At 40.6% G+C, this 21,985-nt stretch overlaps 2 protein-coding genes across 2 annotated transcripts in view; both read right to left on the bottom strand.

Annotated features, from left to right (window-relative positions):
• Window positions 1-729: 729 nt before the first annotated feature.
• Window positions 730-11,420, bottom strand: PPP2CB (protein phosphatase 2 catalytic subunit beta). Its single transcript, XM_081176885.1, has 7 exons — window positions 11,009-11,420; window positions 8,423-8,632; window positions 8,100-8,273; window positions 6,720-6,809; window positions 3,667-3,828; window positions 2,504-2,622; window positions 730-1,388 (listed from the first exon to the last, which is right to left on the bottom strand). The coding sequence occupies exons 1-7, from the start codon at window positions 11,108-11,110 to the stop codon at window positions 1,316-1,318; spliced, it is 930 nt and encodes a 309-aa protein (XP_081033011.1). The 5' UTR covers window positions 11,111-11,420; the 3' UTR covers window positions 730-1,315.
• Window positions 11,421-13,983: 2,563 nt separating this feature from the next.
• TEX15 (testis expressed 15, meiosis and synapsis associated) overlaps window positions 13,984-21,985 on the bottom strand; it is a 33,503-nt gene continuing 25,501 nt past the window's right edge. The window contains exons 8-9 of the mRNA XM_081177155.1: window positions 20,035-20,099; window positions 13,984-15,498 (exon numbers count right to left, since the gene is read on the bottom strand). Of these exons, the coding sequence (XP_081033281.1) occupies window positions 14,391-15,498; window positions 20,035-20,099 (1,173 nt within the window). The 3' untranslated portion in view covers window positions 13,984-14,390. The remainder of the gene's footprint in view (window positions 15,499-20,034; window positions 20,100-21,985) is intronic.

The following is a 21,985-nucleotide window of genomic DNA, read 5'->3' as shown; positions in this document are numbered from 1 at the left end:
GGAATTGTCATTCAATTCTTACAGAAGCTTTTTAAGTGATCATTTTGCAGTAAACGAAGTTGTGGAGGGAGAGTAAATGTTAGGGGAAATTACAACTTGCAAAAGAACTAAGTTTATAAAAGGTACCAGCTATAAGGAAAAATAGGCAGTGTCTTCACCCACACTTTGTTAAGTTAAATCTGGAATGTGAATTTGAGCTAATATAATAATATATAATAATATATAATAATATATATAATAATAAATATAATATATTATATAATAATATAATATAATATAATATAATATAATATAATATAATATAATATAATATAATATAAATTGTTTCCTGCTTGGTAGGGGGTTGGACTCGATGGCCCTTGTGGTCTCTTCCAACTCTATGATTCTATGATTCTAATTTTACGTAAACAGAACAAGTTAACATTTTACTTCATTATGAGGGATATAGCCACTGTCTTATGCAGCATATCAAAATGTGAGTTCTAAATATTTAGTTGCAGATACTAGTTAGCATGAAGTAATGATATAAACTAGTAAACTATTAGCTATTACCTTTATACTACTATGAAAGGAAGAGTGAGTGCAAACAGTCTCATGCTATGTTTGTGGCCCTGGTCCTACATGTTTAGCTGCCAGATATTTAATGCCAAGAAGCAGTATTCAAACAATGATAAATCCCCTATAATGAATGAGAAAGAGAAATTATTTCATTTCAGTGCACCCATCTGATTGGAGTAATGATCTGCAAGTTTATTTGCTCAAATACATCAAATAAGTTGCAAGCACTTTGACAAATATACAGAAAAAAGGTAGGATCAACACAGAACAGTAATCTAGCTTAAATGGAGGGAAAGCTTATGACAACATACTCCCAAGAGGAACTTTCTTCTGCAGTTAAGTTACTTATGTCAATAAAATAGAGGGCGATAGGCGTAAGAAGGAAGTTAGTTTGTGCATTTTTCTTAAACTTCAAAATGTTAATACATGCCAGTTAAACACTACAACTAAAATTTACAAGTAAGCATGACAGGGAGATGAGTTTGTTAGTTACCTTTCCTCTTTGAATAGTCCAGAAGAAAACAATTACTATAGTTACAGCAGGCAAACTGGCTGTTGGACTGGCTGATAAAGGATTGATTAGTGCGTTGAAGTCCATCTGAAGTTGTGCTCAAAAGCTCGTCATCCTCATTATGGCACAGTTTGGTCCATGAAGAGGCTTTACGCTGAGACAGACCTCAACTTATCACAAATTGTTGCTTTTCAAAAATTGCCAGGTGTACTACTACTGATCAAGGTCAGGCTGAGGAAGAGATGTTTATAGGAAGTAGTCTGGGGTACGCCGAGTAACATGAGGCTCTCCACGGCGAGGCGCTGGATCAAATTGAAGGCTGTTAAAAGGGAAAGGCTGATTAAGTGCTTTGTTGCATTAACTGCTGCATTTTTATTAATTAAATCCCATACCTGTCCTCTCCCCACTCTCATTTCCACAAGTTCCATTCTTAAGCTATTTTATTGCAGAATGCCAGGCCGATAAAGATCATTCAGGTTTGCCAAAACTGAAAATTATATTTCAGCCAAGGGTTTAGGATTTCAAGGACAATGTTTGTGCTTGCTTGACTACGGTAGACAATTACCCATATTTCACTGAATGTTATGCAACACTGAATCAAAAAAGGGAAATTGTATTTTTATTAACTGCAACAAGCGTTATCAATATTTCAGTCATCATTTCCCATACTTTCACTCTCTATTAGGGCTTGAGCGGGAAAAGTTCCAATGAAATAAAAATGGACTCATTTAGCAGTGTTTTAATCATGATTTGTTTAAAATTCTGTCCCTACATTGAAGGTGACTATTTTGTGGTGTAATTCCCAAATTAATGTGTCCTATTCCTTGATTAGACGGAGGTAGCAATTCAACTTGAGTGATGTTAAAAACAAAATGCAGTATTCTTTAACATACAGTTTCAAAAATATTACTTATGTTTTAGCTATCATTTTCTGAACATTAAGGCCTAGTTTGCACATCACACTAAGCCTTGGAATGTGAGCAGTCCATCCCCCGCCCCGGCCTGCTACTGAACTAAGCCATAACTTCACGTCACCCAAACATAGGCTTGTGGTTTAGATCTCTGCAGCCTGACCACAAGCTGTAACCAAAGTTTGTCCTATGGGTTATGGCTTGTAGCTTGTCCAGTTGAGCTAATCCCCGAGCCCAGATTTCGACAACATGATGAACCAAGCTTTGTCCCGCTCAGTGCAGCAGCAAAACAAATGGAAAGGAGCAAAGTGGCTGCAATCTTCTCTCCACGAGTCCACACATTTGTGCTAAAACATAACTAGGCTTCCAGCATGATAGCTAAACTAGGCCCATGAGATATTCTTTAGAGTTCATACTGCAAAAGTGGTGTACTCTATAGAATTCATCAACACTTAACACAAGCCAGAGCACTTTACCCCTTGCAACCCCACCCCCATTGTTAAAACAAGCTCATGTTTCTTACAAGGAATATTTTAAAGTGTCATCTAGTTCCATGATAGCAGCCTGGTTCCCACAACGATAACAGTAATTGGGTGCACTGAAAATGGTGACCACATTCCGATCATGACACCAGTTGTAACCCTGCAGTGGGGGGAAGAAAATGCTTTCAGTGAAAAGTCTCAACCAATTTCTTCTTAAAAAGGTGTAACTAGATTAAAAGGTGTAAGGCCTGTAATCCCATGACCCTGAGGAGGGAGATCCAGGGGTCACAGGAAGCAGCTAATTCCCTTCTCTGGCAGCAGAAAGCAAGCTCTGATGCTAAATTCCCCTTCCGCATAGCTGAAACTTCCACAACTCCTGCTCTATCCTGATCAGAGGTGATAAAGAGACATGCTGGGGGTAGGCCAAAATACTTTGATCTAGTGCCTTCCCAGTACCCTGACAAGTCCCACACCAGGGACAAAACTACAGCCCAGGAGCTGAAAACTATTCCTTTCTATCTCCCTTGCATTGGTCCCAATGGTAGGGAAATAGTTTAAATAAAAAGAAAAGGACGGAGTAGCATAAGACTGCTCCTTTGTCCTCCCTTTCACAGTGCTGGCACAAGCCCAGCAGGGCCATCTTTGACTCGCCCTCCCCAGCACCTTAGGAATGCATCCTACCTTGCTTTATATATTTTCACTGGTACAAAACAAACTATTTCAGAGTCAGAGCAAACATGCTTTGCACTATCTCAATGAATACTAATTATGTTCAAATGCAAACACCAATTTTTACATCTTTAAACATTCTCTGTAACTCGTGGCGAATTATCAAACCCTAGCCACTAGCAAATTGGAAAATGTGGGATGCTCACTTGAAATGTCCCCTTAAAATTAATTTAGTATAAACTAAAATCAGTCACAGAGACATTAATATTACAGGATTAACTGGCACACTGGCAAATAAAGTTAACTGAACCATATATTTGTGACACGTGTAAACATTTTTATTTACTCTGAATATTGTTCTGATAATTCTTGATGAATATTATACTAATTTACACCTTCTAAGATACAGAACATTTTTGGTGCCTACTACATAGCATAAAAATTCAAGATGCTGAGACTATACAACCTTCTTTCCAAAAAAGACAGACTTTCATTTTTAAGCCTTAGGTGGCTAGGTGCAACAGAGTAATTATACCTCCATTACAAGTTGGTGAGCACGAGACACCAATGTAAGCCCATTGGCATGGTTAAATGTTTCAGAGATATCTTGACCAAATGTATAGCCAGCACCACGTGGAGAAATCCCCCAGCCACCACGATCATCTGGATCTGACCATAACAGATCACACATTGGGCCCTGTTCAAAGAAAATGGTACAGTATGTTACATAAGGAGGGAAATATTGCAAAAGGTAATCTAAAAAGTGTTAAGCTCCTGGATCTCTTAAGTATATTGCATATTCTATATAATAAAAACACTTTACAGAGAAATAGGAAAAGTTGTTTCTTACAGTCTTCAGGAATTTGAAAATGAAACCTATCTAGAGAAAACAAGTGTGAAAATCAGAGAAGTGAACAGTATCAATAGAAAAAAAATCACCCAACCTCCCTGTAAAAGTGATGAGAAACTTAGCAGGTGAGTTTGGCAAACAAAGAGGTGTATGAAGTAAAAGCATCAAAACAAAATACGTTCCAAGCCAAAAAGAAAAGTTAATACCAGCAACAATCAAACACAGATGGAGCAGAAGAACTAAAAGCAGTATAAAAAAATAAGTCAATAAATAGAAAAAAGCATACTAGGAAAAAACAGGAAAATATAATTGAACATCACCAGTATGTGAACTATTGCGCATGTATCTGGCAAAAGATCAAGTTGAACAGAAAAGCCACAGTGCTGTTTAGAGAGAAAATTGGTAAAGAAAAAGTGTAATTTCAGTTGAAATGAAAACTAGGTTGAAAGGACCAGAGGCAGTAAAGGCACTGAGAAAAACTAATGCAATTCCCAAAAGGAAGAACGGAAACCAGATGACAGCTAAACAAAGGAGAATCCAAAAGAACAGCTGAGGGATGCCAGGATCCTGCAAGATCAGCTCTTGCATGTAAAGTACCTAGGCATAATTCCAGCTTCAAGCACACAAATGAAATGTTTTCGTTAAAGGGTCTACACCCTTCCAATGTGAAAGCTCTGCATAATCTCAGAACTGACTCATCTAGCAAACTTTGCATGACATCAGCATCGGTTTAAAATGTACCTTCTAACTGTATAGCACTGTAGATGCACGTCTGTGTCTCTCTTAAACTACCTAGTCATTGTGGTGCAAACAGAAGAAAGGAGCCATGATCTACCTTGCAGCTCAAACAAAACAGAGCTACAGAAATTTTATGCACTGATTATAGTAAAGCATTATAAACCAAGTGTGTGCGGTAAACTTTCAAAGCCAGGTTACAGGCTTAATCTCAACTTTCTAAAGTAATTAACACCACAGTTTTCAACTCATGTATGGACATCCAAATTATTATTTAGAAATGCCCAGAATAATTCAATTTATACAAGACAATAGCCCTATTCAGGCATCATGTCTGCCAAGGTCCCTGCATGATTCTGTCTACACCCACCCCCACTAAGGTCTGAATGAGCTTCTATCCTCACTTATTCAAGCACGTTTAGAATTCTCATTGAGATTTCCCCGTTTAACTTGAGAAGGCCGGGTGTGCCTGAGATGCTGGGGACTGGATCCTTGTGCTTCCTACGTATGTTGGAATGCGGATGCTAAATCCTGATGCAAAGTGCTTTTAGGAAAGGGGGAGCCAACTATAAACTTCTAGAGAAGATCTCAACCAGAGCCAGGGCTTTTTCGGCTGTGGCTCCGATCTGGTGGAACGCTCTGTCACAAGAGACTAGGGCCCTGCGGGATTTGACATCTTTCCGCAGGGCCTGCAAGACAGAGCTGTTCCACCAGGCTTTTGGCCAAGCCACAGCCTGACCCCCTCCTCTGGTAATCCTCACAGAACTCTAGCCCAATGGTTGCCATTAATTTGATTTAAACTGATTTTATAATGAATTGATTTTAGAATGTTGTATTATTTTACTGTTGTTAGCTGCTCTGAGCCCGGCTTTGGCTGGGGAGGGCGGGATATAAATAAAATTTTATTATTACTATTATTATTATCTACACATTCTCAACCTCCTCAAAAAGCTAGTCTTGCTCTTTTAAAACATATTTCAGCTGTAGCAATGCACTAGCCACTTTGTAAAGTTATAGGAGACCAACTCCAGTTGCTACGGAACTGTTGTTATCCAAGTGCATTCTGTGTTGACTAAAATCCAGTGCAAATGAATGAGTCATGTATCACTGCCATGAGTGCACATAATAAACCATTTGAGAAACATCTGTGTCAAGAAGTACTGCAGATATGTGGTCCATGGCCTTTTCTGTGGTGGCATCCTGACTATGAAATGCATTCCTCCTGGAAATAAATCAGGCCCCAATGCTTTTGACATTCCAACACTAGGCTGGGCATTTATGAATATTAGCCCACTGCTACATTTCACACTGTGAAATGTAATTCCCCATTTTTACCTGCTTTCATTTAAGTAACTAGATGTGTTATTATCATTTTAAATATTGTCACCCACCATGAGATCTTTGAATTTTGGGAGAGCTGAAAAAATATTATTGGAACAAAGTATCTATACCACCAATTCAGGGCTTGATATGACACCCAAGCTGTGCAGACGTTTTGTTCTTACAGACCCTATTATGGTAAATTATAAAGTAGAAGTTCTGGGCTGTTCATTTTCTAAATTCATACATAAAAAATAGTACTGTAGAAGAAAACTCTTGGTTTTTAAGATTGATCAGAGCTTGCAGAATTTTAAAAGGTATTGCCACACACACGTGCAACAGGGAATGCCTCATACTGTACAATTTTATACATGTCTACTCAGAAGTAAGGCCCACAAAGGTCGACAGAACTTACTCAGGTACATAACTAGTACTGCATCCAATTTTTATAAATACTAGAATGAACAATAATTTTAAAGGCTAAAGATCTGCAAACTAATTAAGGCAACCAACAAATTTTTAAACAATTAACTGATCAACTGCATGTTGCAACCCTTTTGTCTAGCTATTCTATTTGCCTGATTCAGTTCAAAGATATGATACCATACCCTATTCTATATTTAATGCATATATTTGCCATTCAATGTATACTCTGAGTCACAATGCATTTTCATTGATATTACCTCATGTGGAACTTCCTGCAGACGATCAAGAGCTCTAATATGATCCAGTGTGTCTATAGATGGGGAAAGACCTCCATGGAGACAAAATATCTGAAGAAGAATAAGAACCAGAATAAATGTATTATGTGCACTGCCAAGAGGTTGTATTCTTCATTCGCTTGAGGTATTTGTTGATACCAAGAACCAATTCTTATGCTACTGTCGCAACATGCACTTGACAATGAGCCTTGTGTGCTGCTTTCTTTCTCAGTTTTTGCACAAGGGGAGAACAGAAATTTCTACCGAAGATTAAAATCACCAGCTTGTGTGATCACCTGAAACAGGTTTTTCATTGGGCCACTTTAGACGCAACACTAAAACCATTGTTTAGGGTTACAATAATAAGCTGCAGTGAGCCTCAAACTCAAGGTTCCTTCCCCCCCCCCCATCCTCTTCAGCTGCCAGGAGTTTAGAAGTTTTGCTTCTGCTCTAAACGCAGCTTGTATTAAATCTGGACAACCTATAATTAATCTTAACAGTGGTTTGTTGAAACAAGTCAACAAAAAGCCAGTTTATGAAGCTGCCTTGATTCAATTAACTATGGTTAATAATAATCATAATATATCAGCAGCCACATGATCACCATTTACCATAGTTTGTCAGTAAACCCGAACAAGTTTCACAAAAGCAATCAATTTAGTAGCACAATGCTAAAAATGTGGCAAAATGCATTAACATCTAAGCCCGCATAATACAGCGCAAAGAGTAACAATAACAATTTCCGCCTCCTCTGTGAATATAGTTGATATCATAGCATTTCAACAATCCCCTTCTATCTGCATCATCTAGAGGAGGGAAATAAAGGGTATCAAAATCCTAGGGCTTTTTAAAATTGCTCCTTTGTTCTAGAGTGAAGGGTCACTTCAACCAATAAAACTTTTGTTACATAAGCACTTCTATACGCAAGCCAAACTCATTTTAAATTCCAATTCAAATAGCACCAGTAAGCGATCAATTTTTTGCACCGTGAAAAGTTCTGTAGCTTACTTAATAGCTAATTCTTTTTTTTTGTTCTACATCAACAAAAAGCATCAACATTTCTTAAACTAGTTTCTGACCTCCATACACAAGTATGTTTCACACCTCACAGTGTTATCTGCAAAATACAAACAATATGTATTTTACACCTAACAATTCAAATTAAGGACATGAAATTTAAGTCATTAGTACAGGGCAGTACTATTACCACCAAATATGAAGGCAAAACCACATATGGGATGGAATGCTGGGCTGTCATAAGTTCCCTTTCCCCTCCACACATCTGCATCATTCTTGGTAATGGTTTCCAGGTTTACTGAAGCCAAGCTTTTTATGAGTATCACAAAAATAATAGTATCATACCTGTCCATCAACTAGAGCTGTAAGTGGAAGATAGTCAAACAGATCTGTGAAATACTTCCAAACATTGGCATTTCCGTATTTCCGTAGACATTCATCATAGAAGCCATATACTTGTGTAATTTGCCTGCTTTCATGATTGCCTCTCAGAATAGTAATGCGTTCTGGGTAGCGCACCTAGCCATAAAGAACAAACACGTGTTGTAATGATCCATCAGCTGGTATCACCATTATACTCCAGGTGGCATGGGGCTTATCTCATTGCAAAATGTTTACTAAGCATATTTTAATCTAAAACCACAGGAATCAGAACCTACAAACCTTACCTTTAATGCCACAAGAAGAGTCACAGTTTCCACTGAGTAGTAGCCTCTGTCAACATAATCTCCCATGAAGAGATAATTTGTGTCTGGTGATTTCCCGCCAATTCTAAAGAGCTCCATAAGGTCATGAAATTGACCATGGACATCTCCACAAACTGTAACAGGACAACGTACTTCCTGAACATTTGATTCTTTTGTAAGTATCTCTTTAGCCTAATATGAGAAAAAAAACAACCAATCAGATTTGAAAACAAGCTATATTCAGTTCTTTTATGCAAATGTAAATAAAAACTGCTGCAACAGAAGATCTAGTGACTGTCCTTAATCTCAGTGTTGAACTGAGTTCCTTGTTGAACTCAACAGGAAAGAGGATGGGGGCAAAATTAGAATCAACCAGCTCTGCCTGTAACTGGCTATGGCTCCACCCTACTGTTTGCCTCCCTGAAGTCTGCCCTACGAGTCCCAATGGGCACCAGTCACAACTGGCATAACGTTTAGGAATTTTCCAGGTGTTCAGGAACTACCTATTATCTCCCGTTTGCAAGTATCACCAACCAAACCCAAAACCCCTACCCCTGTTTCAACAAATGCAAGGCCCTACAACATTCAAAAAGCACTTGCTTGACACTTCAGGATGTGTTTATCAACTCCAAGAAAAATTGTATTGATAAACAAAATCAATATTCTTAAAACTATTATCCTAGGTGCACACCACTTCCAGACCTATCATTACTACCAGCAGCAAACATTATTAAGAAGTTAAAATATATGATCTACAATGGATTAAATACTATTAATCTCATTTCAATTCCATAAATCATAGAAATCCTTCATTTATGTATAATTTTTAGTGGGAAAAGTGCTAGAAATGTGGTCTTCTGGAAGCCATTGCTTCAATGTTTTTGCACTAATTTATGCATATTTCTGATTACATAAACATATTCAGCCCTGCATTTTTAAAAATTCTGATTTCAAAAGACATACCAATAAACTATGATAAAACTCAAGAAATAAGCAAAAAACTATAGGATTCCTGTGGCTCCCTCTTGGCTGTAACTACATAGCTTTCAAAGTCACACTCCTGGTGGCTGGGCAACTATGTCCATAATGCTAAGTGCAATGGATGTTGAATGTTTAGTTGAAAAGCGGGGGTAGTTCTGTATCCAATTATACAGAGCACTGCAAGAATTTACATTACTGAAATATGTGGAAAGCACGTACAGCTGTTTTCCTAACAAAAAGAAAAATGTAAACATTATTTGTACTGTTTAGGCTGCAATCCTATACACACCTGCCTGGGAGTAATTCCCATTGAGCAGGTAAGTATAGGATCACACTGTTAACTCTATATTCTCATAGGCTAGCTAGAGCCATGAAAGAAGCCTTCTGCAAGGGAAGCTGTCCAAAACTTCTGAAAGAAGTCAAATTCAATCAGGCTTCTTTGTATTCAGCCTTGTATGGGGAAGGAAAAGCAAGTAACCTAGTTCGGATAAAGAAACTAGAATGTTCCAAAATTTCCTGGATCAGGGTGTGCAAAAACAGTGAGGATAACTCCATCATTGGAGGTAAAGCATAGCTGTCAACTTTCCCCTTTTCTTGCGAGGAATCCTATTTGGAATAAGGGACTTTCCCTTTAAAAAAGGGAAACGTTGACAGCTATGGAGGTAAAGGAATATACAGAACTGTGTCATAAAGCCATTTTTTCCTCTTCAAAGTGACAAAGCACTTTAACAAAGTGGTGCTATTTTGCACAACGCTCTAAAAAATGTCTGATACATACATTCAAAATGTAGTGACCACATAAGCACTGCATCATCCACTGAGTACTTGGGGTGATACAGTACTGTGGCTCATACCTGGATTATAACAGAACCCACTGCTGTGGGCGCATACTCTGCGTGTGTAAATGACAAGTGGATCCGGTGCTGAGAGCATGGTGGGTTTTTGTTTTGTTGTTGTTGGGAAAAAGCAACAATACAGTTGCAGTCATCTGTCTGTGGCCCCCACCCTTCGCAACACTTCCATCTCCCCACGAGTGCGCGGGGAAGAGTAAATTGCAACGGAGGAGAGTGAATTGTAACGTTCCCTACAATCCCACAGTGCCCTTTGCCAGGAACACAGCAAGATTTCAAACCAGACCCCAGGCACCAAGATCTTAACAGTGCTAAGAATGATGAGGATGGAGAGAAATTCGCAGGGAGCTGAGACAGCCACAGAAAGGCAAAGCCTAGGTTTGAAGTATGACATTGATATACTCCACCGGCTTCATTTGTCGACTGTCAGCTTCGCTCTTAATCTAATTGCTATATGCAAATGTGTTTGTGTGTGTGTGTGTGTTTTGGGGGGGGGGAGGGTTACTTTTACACACCCTTGGCAGCCCTTTCCAGAGAACTCTCTCCACAAACGGTCTCAAAACGGTCTCCTTGGTTTCCCAGGACCCGTTTTACTGGCAAAGGGAGAAGTCCAAACCTTTTGCCCGAGTCATTTTCAGCTCCCCCCCCCCTTCCTCTCTCTAGTGATCCCCTCAGATCAACATACGGGTTTTATTTCGGTAGGATCCGGGCCGCCCCCCCTGCCCCGGTCACGCACCTTCTCGCAGAGGCTCCGCACTTGGCTCTCGCTCAGCTGCTTGCACTCGTTCAGCTGCTCGATCCATTGGTCCAGCTCCTTGGTGAAGCTCTTGTCCTCCATTCTGGCCAGCCGCCCGCTCAGTTGTGGGAGAAGGGAGCAGCGCCGGGCGGCGTGGCCAGGGCGGCGTGGTCCAGGCTGGACCGGCCCAAAGGGAGGGAAAGACGAAGAAAAAAGGAAGGAAGGGGGTGAAAGGGAAAAAAGAAAGACAAGCCAACGGTACTGAGGGAGGGGGGGCAGAGAGGGGGAGGGGAGGGGGAGGCCCGGACCAACGGTCACAAGCCCAACGGCCCGCCTAGAGAGCGCGCGCGCGACACAGGCCCAAGCCTCACCCTCAAGTCCCTCACCCCCTCTCTCTCCCTCCGGCACCGTGTAATGGCGGCGGCGGCGGCGCTGCGCACTTCCGCCTCACGTCGAGGCGCTTCCGGCGAAACGGGCCGGCCGCAGCGCCACCTATCGCCCGGAGGGCAGAACGTGCCCTCTTAGCTCGCCTCTGCTCCGCTGGCGAGAGGGGAAAAGGGATCGAAACTTGAAGGCAGGGGCGGATCTACTATGAAATGAATGAAGCTTAAGCTTCACGGCCCCTAATCCCCGAGGGCCCCCAGAAGCGGCTTTACTGCACTTTTTTTGGGGGGGGGGGTGTGATGTCTGGTAGACCCAATTTGAGTCACACAACTGAAATTGAGGTTTGTTGTTGTATTTCAATAATCCTGAAGTTTGAGTCAGGAGTACAGATGTTGTGACGGTGGAGTACAGCAATTTTAAGCAAAATCTGAAATGTATTTTTTTTTTTTAACTGTGGTGATCTGACATGGAAGAACCGCATTGAAGATGCCCCCCCCCCCATGACCATTCAGGCTTTGGGGCCCCAAAATTGTAGGTCCGCCACAGCCTGAAGGGTGCAGTTTGGGGAAGGAGCCCACTACAAGCACTGTTAAATACTGTTAAGCTTGTTTTTGGACTTTTTATTTTTATGGTGGTGCCTCATATTTGAAATCCTTCTTCCCGTGTCCCAAGACTTCCCTGAAACCAACTCTCTGGAACATTCAGTGAATTTATTATTTACTCCAGCCTTTTAAATGTCCTGAAATTTTAAGTAGTGGTGACACGGTTTCAAATAACGTTCTATGATTTTAATGTGTGCTTTTTTTTTTTAAGCACTTGTTTTAACTGTTTTAGGAGCTCCTTCAGCACCAAATGAAGCATACAGATCAGGAGCAATTGTGCTGGCTGTGGGGTCTGCACCAAAATTAGGCCCATGCAAATGCAAGTCAGCACATCTCCCAGAAAAGGTGCAATCACTGCAGAAGACTGTTTGTTTGCTTGTTTTGTTTAATTTATATACCACCCTTCATCAAAAGATCTCGGGGCAGTTCGCACAATTAAACATCAGGTCCCACAGTGCCAACAACTATCTAATGTCATGCCCCAAACCATGAATACAGACTGCAGTCTTCTGGACTTTAAAAAATACTTTCTGTGGAATTAGCACAAGTCTCAGGATGAGATTTTAATAGCCCTAGTTTGGCTTTGTTACAGTGCTGAGTGCAGTTATCCTCTCTTTTCCACACAGATATGGCTGAACATTTTTCCTGAGGAATGCAGAGATGAACCCATGTCTATTTCAAAAAGTGGTAGTAGTGCAGAGGAACTGCAGCAAGTCCAGTGTAGCTACCAGTCCCAATCTTATCTGGGTTAATGTTATGACATAGCTACATATGACACAGCTGTTCATCAAAGTCCATGCTCACCAAAAAACATGTCTACTACAGTAAGAAACTACTCTAGAGAAATTATACCTCTGCTCACCCATTTTACCTGCTGTTTTCACACAAGGTTTGTGTCATCGTTAAAGTTCAGTGTGTGTATAAGAGTGCATTGTGCAATCACTTGTGAGATGCTTCACAGGAACAGAATCACAAATGAAATATCCCACTGAAATAAAATGTGACTTGAGTCTAATTATTACTATTATGCTTTACTAATTTCACCTGTACCCCAATTTCGATTGTGTAAAACTGTGCAGAATTGTGTTCCAAATAAACTGCCCAGTATTAAGTTATAAAGATTCTGGAATATTCAGATTTGGCTTTTTCTTAAGTTTTAATTTTGGTTGAAAAGGCAAGGCAACAGCCTTTAAGTTATTAATATCAAATTTAAATAAGTAAGTATTTTAATCAAGTAAAAAAAGAAGGGACAAAAAATTTCTATGCAAATGATTCAACCAAGAATAGAAAGAGGACTACTGTCAGGCAGCTGAAAATAAAAAACAGGATTTATACCTTTAACCATTATAATGAAAGTATTGGCCTTTGTTCCATATGTAACATCACAACCCTTTGCTCTGCTGTAAAGTGCAGCAACATCTATAATTACTTGCATAACATCCAAAGGGCAGATTCAGCAGTTATGACTTCACAGTATTGGCAATAAATAGCATGTGGGGCATCTATGGGTGTTTCATTTCTGGATGCTATGCTTACTGTAACAGCACAAGTATCTGCTTGAATTATCATAGAATCATAGAGTTGGAAGAGACCATAAGGGCCATCGAGTCCAACCCCCTGCCAAGCAGGAAACGCCATCAGAGCACTCCTGACATATGGTTGTCAAGCCTCTGCTTAAAGACCTCCAAAGTAGGAGACTCCACCACACTCCTTGGCAGCAAATTCCACTGTTGAACAGCTCTTACTGTCAGGAAGTTCTTCCTAATGTTTAGGTGGAATCTTCTTTCTTGTAGTTTGGATCCATTGCTCCGTGTCCGCTTCTCTGGAGCAGCAGAAAACAACCTTTCTCCCTCCTCTATGTGACATCCTTTTATATATTTGAACATGGCTTTCATATCACCCCTTAACCTCCTCTTCTCCAGGCTAAACATGCCCAGCTCCCTTAGCCGTTCCTCATAAATTATAAATGATGAACCAGTACAGGACCAGTTTGTTAACTTTCAAATAAAGTTTATTTCCTTCAGGGCTTAAAAAAAATTCTTAAACCACTCTCCTAGGATACATTAGTCCAAGGTCTAGGTCAGGACTGCTTTTAAAGGAATGAAAGCTAAAAGAATACGACAGCTATGGTGTTCAACATGCCTCCAAGGGCTGGTTCACATGGAAATGTCCCCCAGAACCATGCATGCTTTGCACTGGCTCGATATTACTTGCTGGACATGGTGGTTGATTCACAAAAAGGTATTTAAGCATCTGACTCATGTCAAATGTATCATGTTGATCTTACTAGACTTTTACTAGACACATACTAATGGGCAACTAAATACCACTTTAAAAAAAAACACACGCTCATTTTAAAAATTGCTTTAGTTCCTACTGTATGTATGTAGTTCCTATTATGTAGTTCCTACATAACCTTCTGAGCCGTTATTGGAAGGATACGGAAAAGCAACTTGTGTCCAAGGCTGATTTTCTGTATACCATGATGGCTGTTGCCAATTGCTATATGGAAAGGCCACGGCAGAACTGAAATAACCATACATTGGATAGGTTTGGGCTAAGTTAAACCTTTGTGAGTCTCCAACACTGAAATGACTAAAAGTCTGTGAACAAAACATACTAGACTCTGTGTTATACACTATGCTTGTAGTTGTGGACATGCCATGTGTCAGGGGATTCATTTCACAGGAATTTAATTCTTGGTATGTCTGAGTTACTGAGTGAGTATTGCAATGATTTTGGTATAAGTACCAAGAGGAATAAGGATAAACTGCACCATAAATATGCACAGGAGAACTCTGCAACTGAGAGGTTTCCTCAATATGTTCATTTTGATTTAAAGGTGAAAATTTAGTTTTGTTATTTTCACTGTACGATGGTTCCATCTGCAAATGCTCCAATTCCATGGCTTTATTTAGTTCTGTCATCACTGTGGAATCTAAATTATATGGCGTTGTGCAGTTGGGGGTCACATTTCTTTCCTGTCCACATTCCGCTTCGTTTCGATCAGATTTTAGAGGTGAACTCAAAGCTGTGCTACATTCACGCATTAAATGTGAAGCATCTCTCAGGACATCTGATTTTAAGTTATGGTGCTCATTTAGCGTACCCAACACAGAATTAGCATCTTCTCTAGTAGGAGAGTTTTCAGGAGATTGTTGTAATAACTCAACTGTCACTGAAGGTAAAGAAAGACTTTCACCTCCCTCATTGTGGGATGCAATATATTCTTGGTCAGGGTCTTTTGCATTCCAGCCGCTCTGGTTGAAATCTTTTAGATCTGCTAGATTCTGCTGACCAGCTAATGTGTTTGAACAAATGAACTTTGGTTCTGAGGCATTTGGTGAAGATTGAATGCTTTCAGAGGGATAAGCAACTTTTAACTGTGAAGGTGAGATTGGCGCTGTCTCTCTCAAATTGCCAGGTTTTTTATTCCACATATTGTCTGTTGATATGCTTAACTGTAGTTCTTTCTCTTTGGGGAAATTATATTTTCCACTCACTCTGCAAAACAAAAATCAAACTTTTTTTTTAAGTGATTTTTTTAAACACAAGAATATCGATGTTCTATTAGAATTAGGACCTGATCTGAATTTACTCGATGCACAAAAACATAAATTGTTTATGTATTTATTTCTAAACATTTGCTTGGTCCCTATTTTTATAATCTTGTAATATATTTTGTTTCAATACTAACATTTCAAGGTGGAAACAGAGCATCACTATTCTCCAGCTGTCTTAAGTGTGAATAATGGAAAAGAAAAGGTGTGGGTAGCTAATCTTGTGGGTTACTAGATTCATCAAATGATCTGGACATGGGTTATCATAATCAAATAAAAACGTGTGTTAGCTTGATAAAAACATGAGAAAAGCCAGCAGGCTCAGACCAATGGTCAATCTAGTCCAGCATCCTATAACACACAGTGGCCAATTACAGTGGTGCCTCGCAAGACGAAATTAATTCGTTCCGCAAATCTCTTCGTCTTGCGGTTTTTTCGTCTTGCGATGCACGGTTTCCCATAGGAATGCATTGAAAATCAATTAATGCGTTCCTAGGGAAACCGCCTTCAGACCAGGTCCGGGGACAGTCTGTCCCCGGACCTCTTCTGAAGGCTGGGGGGGGGGGACAAGGGCTTTTCTTCCCACCCCCAGCATTTTAAAAAACCCCGGGACAGCGGAGGACTTCTCCGCTGTCCGGGCGATCTTAAAATGCTGGCGGGCGGCATTTTAAAATCGCCCCGGACAGCGGAGAAGTCCTCCGCTGTCCGGGGCGATTTAAAAGCCCCTGGGAAGGCAGGCAGGGGGGGACAAAGACTTTTGCCCCCCGCCAGCCTTCAGAAGAGGTCCTGGACCTCTTCTGAAGGCGGGCGGGGGGCGAAAGTCTTTGCTCCCCCCCCGCCTGCCTTCAAAAGGTGTCCCCGCGGCGGGGGGAGGTGTCCCCTGCCCCCCGCCCGGCTTCGGAGCACCGGGAGAAGCGATCTCCCCGCAGCCCCTTGCTGCAAAAGACGTCCGGGGGAAGCGGGGAAGAAGCGCTTCGCTTCCCGCTGCCCCCGGACCTCTTTTGAAGCAAGGGGCTGGGGGGAGATAGCGATCTCCCTGCAGCCCCTTGCTGCAAAAGACGTCCGGGGGAAGCGGGGAAGAAGCGCTTCGCTTCCCGCTGCCCCCGGACCTCTTTTGAAGCAAGGGGCTGGGGGGAGATAGCGATCTCCCTGCAGCCCCTTGCTGCAAAAGACGTCCGGGGGAAGCGGGGAAGAAGCGCTTCGCTTCCCGCTGCCCCCGGACCTCTTTTGAAGCAAGGGGCTGGGGGGAGATAGCGATCTCCCTGCAGCCCCTTGCTGCAAAAGACGTCCGGGGGAAGCGGGGAAGAAGCGCTTCGCTTCCCGCTGCCCCCGGACCTCTTTTGAAGCAAGGGGCTGGGGGGAGATAGCGATCTCCCTGCAGCCCCTTGCTGCAAAAGACGTCCGGGGGAAGCGGGGAAGAAGCGCTTCGCTTCCCGCTTCCCCCGGACGTCTTTTGCAGCAAGGGGCTGCAGGGAGATCGCTATCTCCCCCCAGCCCCTTGCTTCAAAAGAGAAGACCCGCTGTCCCCGGGGCAAGCTTCGTTTTGCGAAGCAAGCCCATAGGGAAATTCGTCTTGCGAGGCAACTCGAAAACGAAAAAACCTTTCGTTTTGCGAGTTTTTCGTCTCGCGAGGCGTTCGTCTTGCGGGGTACCACTGTAGACGTCTGTGGGAAACCAGCAAGTAGGATTTGAGAATAAAAGCACTCCCCCCTCCTGTGGTTTCCAGCAACTGGCATTCAGAAAGATTGATGCCTCCAACTGTGGAGGCAAAGCTATCATGGCTAGTAGCCTTTCATAGCCCTCTTCTCCATGAATTTGTCTGATTCCCTTTCAAAGCCAAACAATCTAGTAGCCATCACTGCCTCCTGTGGGAGTGAACGTACTACACAGAGAATAAATGTCTTTGATCTGTCCTGAATTTTCAAACACAGAGCTTCATTAGATATCCATGAATTCTAGTGTTGTGTACAAGACAGAAAAACTTTTCTCTATCCAATTTCTCCATGCCGTAATTTTAAAAACTTACATCATATAACCTCTTACTCCCCTTTTCTCAAACTAAAAAGCCCCAAATACTGCAGCCTTTCTTCATAGGGGAGTTGCTCCATCCCTTTGGTGATTTGGGTTGCACTTTTCTGAACCTTCCCCAACTCTACAATATGCTTTTTGAGGTGAGGTGACCAGAATAGAACAGTACACAGTACTCCAAAAGTGGTCACACCAGATTTGTATAATCACATTATATCATATCATATATCATATATCATATCACATTATCAGCATATTATTCCTTTCTTAATGATCCCTATCATAGAAATTAACTTTTTCGCTGCTGCTACATACTGGGTCAACCTCAAATTCTTGTTCCTGATTTGTCACTGCCAGTGTAAATGAGAAATAAAGTGTGTCCCCCACCCAACATCTATTGCTTTACAATTGTTTACATTCAATTGCACTTGCAATTTTACTGGCCTTTCACTCAGTTTGGAGGGTTCCTTTTGGAGCTCTTCACAATCTCTTTTTGTTTTAATGACCCTGAACAATTTACTCAAGGTGTATGTGAGAGAAACTTATTGGCCTACGTGTGCAGAATATTCAAATGTTATGTCCAATCCCCAAATCTTAATCCCTCAAAGGGTGTAGGGAATGTCTACCTCCAAATAAGGGAAACGTTTTAAAAGGCATTTAATAGATGGAATTTATAGAAGTAAAAAGCAAAAACAAGACAGGCTAAAGACCTCTCAGAAGTATGTTTCATCAACTTTAGATTTCGTGAAGATCTAATACTAGATCCAATACTGTTCAGCAGACCTTCCCACAGACAACACAAGTTTCTTCCATACAAGAGCACACAAATCATGTAACAGGAGAACAGAAACAAAAATGTGAATATTTTGCTTAAAATTCAAGTTATCTATCTGATTGTTCAAGAATGAAATTTCTTTCAAGAAAAACATATGAATCCTCAGAGATAATGTTTTCTCAGGTTACGTTTTATGAAGAGAATGACTTTTAAAAAAGAAAGGAGGCTGTTTCTTGACCAGATCTATATGATGATATTCAAATGAACAACTTGGCTGTATAAACGTGGATAACGGAGTTTATTTTAACCAAGGTCCACAAGGAATTTCACGTGAAAGGCTACTTTGGCAGCTGGTTAAAAAAAATATGGCACATCAAAAATGCAGGGAAAAATCAACCCATTTGTTCCATCAATGCAAGACTTTTTACTGTGAAAAGGAACTTTCTTTTCTCTCAGTGTGTACCCCCTAAATCTGTTCTGGCATTTCCCTCAACCCTTTGAAACAAATCTGCGATGGCACAGGGTTCATGTGGGGAGACAGTACGTACATGTACTGTCTGTAAGGCATGCATTAACTGGCTTTCCAATGCCAGGATGTCCTATCAGCAACACAACAATTTTTGTGAATTGCCACTGTTAAAAATTTAAATACCAGTGTCTATACTCATCTGCATTTCATGTCCACCTCTCTGCTTACATTCTGTTCTAAATGTGTATCAAATAACATTAAGTAGAAGTCTTTTTAGATATGTGCACATTATATGCCAAATACTGTCTTCTTTCCTTCAACAGTCATCTAGAATCAGCCATTACAGTACCCTGCCACAGTAGGAGAGATGAGAAACGGACTTTCCCTCACCTCTGAAAGACCTGTCCCTGAACTGTTTCCGTCCCAGCTGCTTTTTATTTTAAAAAGTACTATTTAACTTTAAGGAGCAGTATCTTGAGTTTGCTTTCCTTCACCCCCTCTCCTCCTACCTATCCCATTTTCCTTTTGTGGTTAGTCTTTTAGATTTTAAGCCTGGGGGAAAGAACTGTCTTAGTTTAATTGTTTCTATGTAAGCCACCCTGGTTGCCTTTCCGGTGGCATTTTGTTTTTTAAAATCATTTTTAAATCCTATGCCCTTTAAAAAAGCGAGGTTTGGTGGGGCGCTTATTGGGTTGTTGCTTTTATGTTGATTATATATTTTGTGGTTTTATATTCTGGTTTTGTTCTGTAAACTGCCCTGAGACCTTGGATATAGGGCGGTTTATAAATTCAATAAATAAGTAATTTTTTATTGGGTTTTCAAAATACAAGTACAAACCAAACAGAATAAAAAATAAAATAATCTAAACATAAAAAGTATAACTCATAGAAATAAGGTAAACAGATGGAATTAAACAATCTAGCAATATAATCTAAAGGATAATTTCCAGAGTTCCATATATTGATTGATGGCTTAGAAAGCTGTTGTTGCAAGTGGTGATTACAAACATACGCGATATAGTTCCAGCTGATAGCATGAAAGGCCTGGGAGCCTTTTTGGTTGAACAGTGCAATAGAAATCCTCTATATAAAGTTCTAACACTGAGAAAGGCCTGATCCACAAAATTTGTATGAAAAGTTATAGAAGGAACACGTTTCAAATAGGTCCACTAGGCACTGGTATTTTGTTACTGTTTTACTATGTATACCTTAAATTCCTGCTATTTTCATCTTCATTTATCTTTTCTGTGGTTGTCATCAGTGAATCAGCAATCTAATAAATTAAAATAGGAAAACAAACCGATGTAAGTATATTATGCAAGTTAATTCTTTTAACACTTTTCTGTAAGTTCTATCAAATTGTAAAAACAATGGGAAAGCGTTTTGTGCTGTTGGACAAGACTTTAGATTGGATCATGAGACTCTGTTCCCATTATTCCTTACCACTGGCCCTGCTAGCTAGGGAGGATGGGATTTGTAGTCCAAAAACAGCTGGAGACCCAAGTCTGGGAAACACTGTTATTGATTTTACAAATCACTTTGAGGGTTGTTTTCTTCTTTCTACAAGCGGTGTATTATTTTTATGAAACAAAGGAATGATTATATTCTCTATTTCAGTTCTGCAAAACAAAACTTCTTAACTAGAAGTAATGGTACCACTGATGTAAATTTCCTTGCTAATTCCAGTTGTGCATATATTTCCCTTAGCCTTGCACATACACTATGTAAAAGAAGTCAAGTTTACTAACCCCCTCCTCCCCCCACCTTATACTATATACAATATCAATTTCTCACATCGAATATAACTGATCCGAAAAAGAACTTTATGATCTGAAAATAGAGAGGCATGTACTTTTATAACCCAAGAAAATCTTTAATAAAAGGGGGAGGAAAAACATTTCCCTTCTTAGTAGTATCTTCAGATACAAGCGTTTAATTGTATATTAATCATACACTTAAAGGCAGGAGGATTATTATTGGGGGGAAACCTCTTCAAACCTCCATAACTGCAATAGTATGTGGGCTAGTTTGTAACACCAGATTATTTTCTTATTTGGTTTTACAAAACCGTAATAATGTTCCTTATGGTGGCCTTACACAACATTGATCCAATGCTCTACTATCCAGATAAAAAAATTCCTTCCAGTAGCACCTTAGAGACCAAGTTTGTTACTGGTATGAGCTTTCGTGTCCGTGCACATTTCTACTATCCAGGTGAGCCTAGACCAGAACTCATTCACTATGTGATTACTTTTTCTTTTTATGGTTATTGCTGTTTTTCCTTTTGTTATTTTTCTGAATGATGCCATGGCCTATGATGATTATGTTTATGGATTACTTTTAGACAGATTCAGACTAAATGTTTCCAAAGGCTTGACCTCTTTGAGACTGTTCTATTTAAATCCTCACAAAGACCTGGAATGCACTCAGAAAGAAACAAAGGATGACTTGCATCACTCCAGGGGTCTAATAATATACCTTGGGTCGGGCGGAACATGGAAAGCAGGCAGGCAGTAGAGGGCACTTTTGATACCTTAGCATAACATCTTTTCTCATGAGGAACGAGACTGCAGTAGTCCCAGTCCTTTGTGGGAAAAGATAATCTTGCAGGACCTGAGGATTGTTTGCCACTTCCTACATCCTTTCCATGCCCCAACAAGGAGTTTTGGTGTTGGGCAGTGGGGAAGGCTAGGACAGCCCTGCTCCCATCAATCCTACATTTTTGGCAAGCTCTGTTTGAATATTTGCAACATCCCTATTTGAAATATTCGGTAGTTTAATGTGCCCTTAATGTTTCTGGAATGCCACTAATACTACCCATCTTCCCATAAAAAGCTTAGTTAAGACATAAGCGGTCACTAGTCGCCACAATACAATTTCCAGTATCAGAGGCAGTGTTTATAAGAAATATTGCAAATGCTGGGCAATATATATACAGTGATACCTAGGGTTACATACGCTTCAGGTTACATACGCTTCAGGTTACAGACTCCGCTAACCCAGAAATAGTACCTCGGGTTAAGAACTTTGCTTCAGGATGAGAACAGAAATCGGGCTCCGGTGGCGCAGCAGCAGCGGGAGGCCCCATTAGCTAAAGTGGTGCTTCAGATTAAGAACAGTTTCAGGTTAAGAATGGACCTCTGGAACGAATTAAGTACT

This window comes from Podarcis bocagei (assembly GCF_964188305.1).
Source record: "Podarcis bocagei genome assembly, chromosome: 17".
Taxonomy (NCBI): Eukaryota; Metazoa; Chordata; class Lepidosauria; order Squamata; family Lacertidae; genus Podarcis; species Podarcis bocagei.
Note: the sequence above shows the minus strand (reverse complement) of the source record. Positions and strands in the feature narration are given on the sequence as shown.

Bases quoted from the DNA above. Each gene is read 5' to 3' on its own strand.
- PPP2CB (XM_081176885.1), bottom strand. From the start codon at position 11,110: ATGGAGGACAAGAGCTTCACCAAGGAGCTGGACCAATGGATCGAGCAG. The intron at 8,633-11,008 runs GTGCGTGACCGG...TTCTCATATTAG, and splicing joins TGCGGAGCCTCTGCGAGAAG to GCTAAAGAGATACTTACAAA. The intron at 3,829-6,719 runs GTAATATCAATG...TTCTTTGAACAG, and splicing joins TGCAGGAAGTTCCACATGAG to GGCCCAATGTGTGATCTGTT.